We start from the raw sequence: 10037 nt of genomic DNA, 5'->3' as shown, positions 1-10037 counted from the left end.
TATATATATATATATATATATATATATATATATATATATATATATATATATATATATATCTATAGGCCATATTATACATACATATATATATATATATATATATATATATATATATATATATATATATATATATATATATATATATATATATATATATATATATATTTCTATTATATATATTTCTATATATATATTTATTTATTTATTTATTTATTTATCTATATCTATATCTATACCTCTAAATCATATTATATATATATATATATATATATATTTATATATATATATATATATATATATATATATGCAAATTAAGTAGGTGCAAATAGAATTGCGAGATTTGACCACAAACCCACAAACAGACAGATAGATATAGTGATCTAACTTAAAGCTCATGACAATCACACGTTACAAAGCTTATAGGACAATACACGCTAGCCGTCTTACATAAGGTCAATTGTCTGTCGGTGTGTCACTAATTCCCGTGCTAATTAACGCTGTCATTTAACAAGTTGTTGACTGATCTTTGTTGACTGGTGCTTTGACAACACATCGTTAGCTGCTGTCATTTGTGGAGATCTACTGGTTTAACACTGCTGACATTTGTGGAAAATTACTGGTTCAACACTGCTGTCATTTGTGGAGATCTACTGGTTTAACACTGCTGTCATTTGTGGAGACTTACTAGTTAAACACTGCTGTCATTTGTGGAGACTTACTGGTTAAACACTGTTGTCATTTGTGGAAATTTACAGTTCCAACACTGCTGTCATTTGTGGAAACTTACTAGTTCAACACTGCTGTCATTTATGGAGACTTACTAGTTAAACACTGATGTCATTTGTGGAAACTTACTATTCTAACACTGTTGTCAATTGTGGAAACTTACGTCTCAAACACTGCTGTCATTTCTGGAAACTTACAGTTCTAACACTGATGTCATTTGTGGAAACTTACTAGTTAAACACTGCTGTCATTTGTGGAAACTTACGTGTTCTACAATTAAAACAATAACAGAACAAAAAACTTCACACAATACTGGCTGCTACATAGGACATTTGCCAGGATCACTGTTGAGAAACTTCGGGCTGTTTTACTCCATTCAAGTTTGTGTTGAGAAAATGTCGCAGTCATTTGTGGCGTTATAGTTCTGTCTGGTGAGCTTTTTATTTTTATTAGCATCTTATTAAGGAACGCATCCATTTTACATCTAAACCATTTCGATAGTAATGAATCATGTTCTTAGTAACCATTGAAGACGGTTGCTAGTTATTTTTAGCGTAACTTTCGTATTTAGCGTACCTTTACTAGACCAGCAAGTCTTACTTCTTCTTCTTCGTCGTTCTTAATTGTAAATAAAAAGGGATTTTCTCCAACAGATTTAAATTACGTATCAGCATGTTATACGCCTTAAAGCCCGTTGTCTCCGATTTGAGCCTGCTTTTCTTTCTGATCAGAGTTTCTTCCAGGCATCTCTTCCAGGCCCCCTCGAACGAAATGGAATTTATGTAGAAAATATATACTTTTGACAGTGCCCCCCCCCCCCCAAATTGTTGTCCTTCCCCCCCCCCCCGAAAATTTCAAGTGCACCCCCGGAGAAAAAAATCTGGAAGAAACACTGGTTCTGATGTAGAGTTGTCTCTCCTAGTTAACGACCCACCGACATTTTTCTTTTTTTTTTTTGGGGGGGGGGGGAGCATTTGAACCTTGGGGAGAGGAGACTTTAAATGTAAGGTTTATTTATTTTTTCTATATTGTTCGGGAGGGGAGGGGAGGCGGAGTGACCTCGGCATATGAAGGGACAGTATGGTCAGCACTATGCCTTAACGCCTAAGCTTTTTCTGGGTGGACTGAGGGATGTTCTATGCACATTCAAAGTTTTCAGTTTTTTTTTTTAAATTTTAATACATGATTAAAAACATGTATTCACTAAATGAACAGGAAAATGGTGCGTATAATAGCGCGGTAAATGGTACTTTTATATAGAAATTTTTAATTAATTCTTTACAAATTTATTAAGCATCCAATTAATTAAGTCAAATTTAATGTTATATTGCATTGTTAACGGGTCTTAACCCACGTGGTAAGTTTCAGAGACATTGATCGGTTTGAATGGGTCGAAATTAAGCTCGCCAGTGTCGAGTAAAAGACGGACGACCGACAAAAGCATGACAGACAGACAGACAGAGAAAGCAAGTTAAATAAAAGCTTGCAAAAAATCAATTACCGGTTATTACGTCTAATTCTTACAAATTAAACAAATCTACATTGAACGCCTCGATTGGTGTTTGATCGATTACTTTATTGATACGACGCTCCGACTCATTGATCAATTCGATCAATAATTCCGTATTTAAAAATAAAATTTCGCTTTTGTATTGTGAAATAAAAACTGGATTAATAGAACCGATACTTCAAATAGACGGAAGGTTTTTTTTTTAATCGAAGTTCGCATGAAGTATTAGAAGTTTTCCCAATAAATGTGCCGCTATTTATTTGCAATAAAGAGCTGACTTGGTTATAAAGGTTATAATGGTAACGTAAGTTTGAAGAACGAAAATGAATGGCTTCGCCCTGGAGGGGGAGGGGGCGTAGACAGTTCTCTATAGAAATATTGGTTATTATTCGTTAAGAAATATTGTATAAGCACGATTACCTTCCTCGATTTGGTGGAATTAGGTAAAGGACCAGTTAAGATCAGATAGGGTAGATTGTATCTGGGTTACTTTTCGTACCTCGGCATTGTAAGTGTCAGCGCGGTCAGCTTTTTACGCAGTTGCCTAATTTCTGGTGTGGTTCAAGAACGACATCACGGTGTTTCAAGTGATGTTTTACCCACTTTCCTATTTGTCGAATAGTGTCACATAAAAAAGTCTACCCCCTCCCCCCTCAAAGATATACAACAACCTACTTCAGCCACCTCCTCCCCCTTTTTCCTCATTTTTACAATTTCGGTTTATCAACACACATCTTTCGTTTAGAATATTAACTAAACCATATCAAAATTAGGTATATTAATTGATTACTAAGACACATAAAAAAACAAGCAAGTAATAAATAGAGCAGTGGTTCTTAACTTTTTGGGGGTACCAAACCCCATAAGCCTCATAGTCGAATTCACCGAACTCTTCTTAATAGGAACAATAAATTATGATTATTTTTTAAGTTTAAAACATAGTAAGGCCTATATATTTTACTTGTGCATAAAATGAACATAAAGACATCGTTGTGTTTAAAGAATAAAGCCATTAAAATATGATTTTTACAAAAGGACGAAAACAATATAAAAATGAATATTTACTCCATATTATTGTGACTTCAGTTGTTGCCTTTCAGACACCAGTTAAATGCGTGGCTTCACCTTGAAGGCTCCAAGGGCTCCACGAAATAGAAACACCACCATACCGATATGTGTTATCAAGTTCTGGCACGCTTTATTACAGTGTCGCGCTGTCATATTTAAACTGACGTATTTAACTGTCTTATGACAAAATCAAGTCGAAAATCATTTGAGTCGGATGTGTCTCAAACTCCGCCGAACCCATGAGATTAATTCATCGAACCCCTTGGGGTTCGATCGAACCTAGGTTAAGAACTAATAGTTTTTACTCCGGTTTAGCTTAGACTGGCATTGCAGTCGATAGTGTCTTTACAAGTGGCATTAATTGCTAACAATCTTGTAGGTCCTATCCCCTTAGTGCAATGATATGCGCGATCTCTCTATGCGTTTGTTAAATAATTTTTATATTTATATGGCAAGTAACTATTAAAAGATTAAGCAAATCGTTTTTCTTATGAATGTTTCAATTATTCTCCCTCGAAAATGCTTTTATATAAACACGTATTTTCTCATTACAATAACTAGATATTGTCGGTGCTAAAAATAGTGTTTAATTTAGTATATGAGTTTTTCTGGTATATATTTTATGATTATTCAGCAGATACGAAGCAAGGTAAACAAAATGATTCGCCAATTGTCGAAGCTTTGTTGTAAGTATTCTGTATATGTGTTATAGATCGTGTCATTTTTTAAGGAGGGTAGGTAAACATACCAAGGTAGTGTAAAGTAGTTTGGTACCCTTTTGGATCTGGCTGCCGATAAGGTAGAGGAACTAGAGTTCACCTGTTTCTCTGACCCCAACGGATATTACCCATTCGCATTTGCCCCCCTCCCACCTATGTACCTATCAAAGCTGGGAGATCTTAGAGACGTCCTACGGCCTTGAACCCGAATCCAAACTCGAGACATTAGGGTAAGAAGTCGTGCGCTCTACTATCCAACCACGCCATTTCATTATATGTATATATATATATATATATATATATATATATATATATATATATATATATATATATATATATATATATATATATATATATATAAACTTTTAAACAGCGTACTTGTGTGGCGGCTCTGTATGTGTTCGAAACAATAATATTTTCTTTTACTATATTTAGGTGATCTAAGGACGCATGTGTTCAAGAAGTGTCTGATATTACTGTTCTTCTGGATCACTATCGTTCTTCTGGCATACGTATACGTACAACTCTCCTGTTCAACATTGGTTCATACATTCTTCAGTGATAAACTTCAAATGTTTGAGACTTCCACACACCAACACTATAAGAATACAACACACCAACACTATAAGAATACAACACACCCACACTATAAGGATAGAACACACCAACACTATAAGAATACAACACACCAACACTATAAGAATACAACACACCAACACCATAATAAGACACCGATTGAACACCATTCAGTTGCACCATGTTGCGTCACAAGTCAGTCTGAGTTCACTTCAACAAACACGTCTGCCATCCAAAGACCTACACCATTGGCCAGGAATAGCATACTAAACATTAGCCAATCAACATCGAGATATATCAGCCAATCATATCAGCCATCCACCATCCAACCAAAGCTAGAGTCAAATGTCAAATTACCAAATCAACAATCACCTACAAACCAATCCCACCCTGGATGTGATTTTCCTTTTGTAGGGCCGTTTTATAAAGGCTTGAATAAAATCACCCGAAAATATCCAACCATCAACTGCTCAAAACAGACGCCACATCTTGTCTACGTACAAGGCGACACGATATTCGTTGACCACGCCAAAATTCGGAGCATCCCTCGATTAAATTCTACGTTCTTGAACTGTATTTGTGTGCCTCGGGTCCGAATGTTAAACGGGAATGATTCCCGCACAAAAAGTGTCGGACAACGCCAAGTATTTACTGACTCCATCAACGTCACACATGATTATGTTGTTGTTGAATGTTACAATAACGCTAGCCAGGTCATATCCAGATCGTTCTTGACATTTATCCGTAAAAAACCGAACCTCGAGTCTGAATTAAAAGCCAAGTATGAGGCACACGTTGAGCTCCACGCACCCAAAGAAACTTTGAGCGTCATGATGCTGGGGATTGATGCCATGTCCAAAAACAATTTCCAGCGTGCCATGCCGAAGACGAGAAACTTTCTTCTAGAAACTATGAAAGCTGTTGAGTTGCACAAACATAATAAATTCGGGCACAACACGTTCCCTAACGTGGTTGGTCTACTTACCGGAAACAGCGAAAAATGGTTAGCTAAGCAGGGTTATTCAAGACATTTGCCTATTGATCGGGTAAATGATGCTTTTCTTTGGAGTGCTTACCGTAAAGCCGGGTACAGAACTGGAATGTTTTTAGACAGAACTTACATCTCGGCGTTTCATTACGGTAAAGTCGGATGGACCCAACCCCCAGTCGATTATTACATTCGAGAGGTTGTGATCGATTCAGAGAAGGACAAATTAATGAGAAAAGATGTCAACTGTATCGGTGACGTCCCGGACATCCGACTTCTGACCGACTACTGGGTTCAGCTAGCGTCTTTGTTCAACAACTCCAAAACAGAGCCGTATTTCACATACAGGTTTGATGTAGAATCATGTGTGTTTGAATATAGATAAGGTTGTATTCTAAATTGTATAAAGTTCCCCTTTATGACATAAAGATTCAAATTTTTAGTCATCTGTTTCGTGACTATGGCATATGAAGATAAGGTGTGGTCAACACAATGCCCAGTGCCTTTAGTTCCTTAACGTGTGTAAAGTACCCATTAAAGCTGAGTGAACTAAGGGGCGTTCTACTATAGTTCGTGATCCGAACTATAGGCGTTCAGTATATCAGTTGAGCTAGTCTGAAGTGTGAAAATATTTATCTGGTAAAGGAAAAAGCTTTAATTTAAACTATCAATCACTTATCTAATTATTCAATGATTTGTTACATCTAAATCAGGTTTGCTCTGCAGTTTTAGAAAATAATCATAATTAATGATGGGGTTTGAAATATTGGGTAAAAAGATATAAAAATTCCAAATGATCTCAGGAATAAATACATGATATCCTAGAATTTCAATTTTAGACAACATAGAGTGTATCTTTGAAGAAATTTGATTTAATTTGATGACTTGTTTTCCTATAGTTTTTAAAATTTCCCCAACATCATTTTATTTATGAGTTAAAACACGTTCCATCTTTAACGTCCTTCTTGGTTAGTATCTCACAGTTTCATGTTTCCAAGTCGTCACTTTCAATGTTTTAGCTTAACTAGCAATTATTCCAGTCCTAATGTGCTATTCGCAATAGTGAACCGTATTGCTTAAATAGTTGTTCAACAAAAGCAATAATAAAATTATAAATAAATTAACAGTATCGAAAAAGGCTAATGCGCTATTTTATTTGCAATTTAGTACTTAACCAAACTATTTGGTTGGGAGTGAGGGGGAGGGAATGGGAGACTTTATCGAATTTTAGTGTGTGGCTTTACTTAAATAAGAGACACGGGTAGCTTCAGTTACACACAGTTTTCTTGTGCTATTTTTCCCTGGAACTCGGGGGCGTTTGAAATTTCCAGGGGGACTTGGGGGGGGGGGGCGTATGTATATTTTTTGGAGAGTTGCCGTACATTAGCTTAAGTATTTATTTTCTACATAATTATGTTTTTTTTTTATTTTGTCAAGGGGAGAGGTCGGTGAACGTGCATTCCCCCCCCCCCCTTCAAAGGCGACCTATCAATTTTACCCCCACCCCGCACTCTTCCTGTTTCCATACAGCTATTCAAGTTGGCGAAACTGTGCCCCACTTTCAACGGAAACAGTTTTTATTTTTGTTGTCCGTAAAGTCCGTTTTCTAATCTGTTTGGCACCCCCTATGGTCGGCGGCCACGGCGGCAGCACCATCAGCCCTACCCTAACTACGCCTCTACCCCCCTTCGTTGAGATGCCTCAAAGAAAGATGACACAAACCTAAACTAGAGTTCCGTTCATTCCTTCATCAGTTTCTCAGCCCGCTTGACCCACGACGATGAGAACAGAGCCAGCGCTGCTGATGAACTTTATTTCCAATTTTTACAAACTTTAGTGGACAAGAAGGTTCTAAACAACACGGTGCTTGTCTTCTTCAGTGACCACGGGCCCAGGTTCGGGGCCATAAGGTAATGCTAGTGTTTCTAAAAAAAAAAAGTTTTATTTTTGAAAAATTTTAAACTTTTTTTTTTACAATTTTTTATTTTTAAATGTATGATGATTAGCTACAAGGGAGTTCTGATGCGACCATAAGTAATGTATACTTGAAATGTCTGAGTTCTATCAAAATTATATATAACAGAAGGTCAGGGGTGTATCTAAAGTATCTATTGCAGAAAAGTGTGTACTGAAAATATATCTACACATTTTGGTTGTTTGTTGTTTACATTTTTCAAAAATGTAGTTCTAATACAAGCTATACATTTGTTGTTTTTTAAGTACGAGCCGACCCGCAGCGTATCATACGCCGCTATTTAGTTGTTTTATTTTCTACTTTTCAGTAATTCATAATTTGTGAATTCGACAGTACCAATGCTGCCACTGAAAATATTTGCTTTAAAACACTAACCCCCCCCCCCCTTTCTCCTAACCCTGACACTACACCCCCCCCCCCCTGAAAGCAGCCTCCTCTTAGTTATTTCTTAGTTACCTCCTGTAAGTTTAAAATCGAACTAAATTATCTGCCCCTAATAGAAACCCGGCTCTACGGCTCTACGATTTGTAAACATTTAGCTTTGTAAACATTTAGCGTGACCACAGCTCACCAGACAATGTGGGGGGGGGGGGGGGTTGGTAGTGATAGTGATAGTGATAGAGAGAAAGAGAGGGGACTGCAAGGAGGCGCTTGCAGCTTGTTTTCTAACGGCTCCCAATAGAGAATTATATATATAGATAGGCCAAATGAATTATTAAAATTTATTCTCCTTTATTTCTTTTTAAATTAATACGTTGTTGTTTAATGACATATAAACGGATTTAAATGATTTAAATTAAACCACTGACGATAATCCGTCATGAGGTGACCCTGCAATACTGTGGACAATGGTCAGCCTTAGAATTTATCTTGAAGTTATTGTCATCGTCTCTTCTCTCTGGTTCTAACACTTATGTAGGTATTGCTCCTAGTAACAAATAAGGCCTATCCCTTTTACACCTGTTTCTACCTGAACACAAAATGTATTTCCTACCCTTACCCTTACCCTTACCCTTACCCTTACCCTTACCCTTACCCTTACCCTTACCCTTACCCTTACCCTCACCCTCACCCTCACCCTCACCCTCACCCTCACCCTCACCCTCACCCTCACCCTCACCCTCACCCTTACGTGACAGACAAAGTAACGCCTTAATTTTATTTTCAACAAAGACTGATATAAAACACGGCAAAGTTCCTGATAAAAACGTAACAGAAAAATGAAGCCTGCATCAAGTTTTTCCTTTGGGACTAAGTTTGTTTGATAGGGAGAGGTATATAACCATATCTATAAAATCTTGAACTAATTTTCCTTTTTATTTTGTTCTATGTATCGAACAGGTTGACACTGAACGGAATGCTAGAAGGCCGAATGCCTTTAATGTTCCTCGTGTTCCCGCCCTGGTTCCATACCAAATACCCGCAGCTGATGGAAGTTGTGAAAACCAACCAACATCGTCTGACGACCCACACGGACGTCTACGAGACTTTGATTGACCTGCTGTACTTTAAAGCAGAGGCCGGGAAAGGAAGTCTCACCCAGCCTAGGATCAGCTTGTTCAAAGAGATTCCAGAAGGACGCACGTGCCAGCACGCGCTGATCCCCCTTGAGTACTGCGTCTGCAACGGTTTCGTTAAACCCAACATCAGTGCGAAATTTACTGAATTTCTTGGGCTAAATCTTGTTTACCGGGTGAATGGGTATCTAACAGGCAAACTACGAGACCTCTGTTCAACTCTAACCTTAAATAACGTCACAAACGTTATGGAGGTCAAGGGCGTAGATTCGGGGTCAACGACCTACCAGGTCACGGTGACGACCGCGCCAAACAGCGCCATTTATGAAGGTGTTCTGAGAGTACGTGAAAACAATAAGGTGAAGGCTATCAGTGACGTCACGAGGTTGAATCTCTACCGGGGTGAGGCTGAGTGTATCGACCACCCGACGTTGAGACAGTTTTGTTACTGTAAAACTTAACAGAAATGTGATTAGGGTAATTTTATTACTGTAAAACTGGACACAAATGTGATTGGGGTATTTTTGTTACTGTAAGAATTAACACAAATGTGATTAGGGTAATTTTATTACTGTAAAACTTTACACAAAAATGATTTAGGTTATCTTTTTTATTGTCAAGCTCTCCATAGGATATTGTTATCGATGTAATACACAAAATGAAATAGGACATTACCGTCTCGCCGTCAACTACCTACGGTTATTTCCTAAAAAAAATTCACCAGAATCATTACGCCCCCCCCCCTCCCTCTCCATCTATGGGTAATTACCCCCTCCCCATTCTTTAGAATACATAGTGTGTTAATCCGTATCCATATCCTCCTAAATATTCAACCCCCTATCTAGGTTCTTAATTCTATCTCCCTAACATAAACCCTAACCCTATCCCAAACCATATTGCTAGCCCTGTTCAAAACCCGATCTCTATAAACAGCTATATCTCTAACCTTATAACTAAC

The 10037-nt window shown here is 37.5% G+C and overlaps 1 protein-coding gene across 1 annotated transcript; it reads left to right on the top strand.

The window, feature by feature from the left end:
• The first annotated feature begins 4888 nt into the window (after positions 1-4888).
• Positions 4889-10037, top strand: LOC131934934 (uncharacterized). The gene is made up of 3 exons (XM_059291204.1): positions 4889-5935; positions 7342-7497; positions 8904-10037. The coding sequence occupies exons 1-3, from the start codon at positions 5196-5198 to the stop codon at positions 9538-9540; spliced, it is 1533 nt and encodes a 510-aa protein (XP_059147187.1). The 5' UTR covers positions 4889-5195; the 3' UTR covers positions 9541-10037.

This window comes from Physella acuta, unplaced genomic scaffold (genome assembly GCF_028476545.2).
Source record: "Physella acuta isolate Inbredline_101_S28 unplaced genomic scaffold, ASM2847654v3 ptg000123l, whole genome shotgun sequence".
Taxonomy (NCBI): domain Eukaryota; kingdom Metazoa; phylum Mollusca; class Gastropoda; family Physidae; genus Physella; species Physella acuta.
Note: the sequence above shows the minus strand (reverse complement) of the source record. Positions and strands in the feature narration are given on the sequence as shown.

Excerpts from the sequence above, each read along its gene's own strand:
- LOC131934934 (XM_059291204.1), top strand. The coding sequence starts at position 5,196 with ATGTTAAACGGGAATGATTCCCGCACAAAAAGTGTCGGACAACGCCAA. Across the intron at positions 5,936-7,341 it reads GAGCCGTATTTCACATACAG|TTTCTCAGCCCGCTTGACCC; the intron begins GTTTGATGTAGA and ends TTCCTTCATCAG. Across the intron at positions 7,498-8,903 it reads CCCAGGTTCGGGGCCATAAG|GTTGACACTGAACGGAATGC; the intron begins GTAATGCTAGTG and ends TGTATCGAACAG.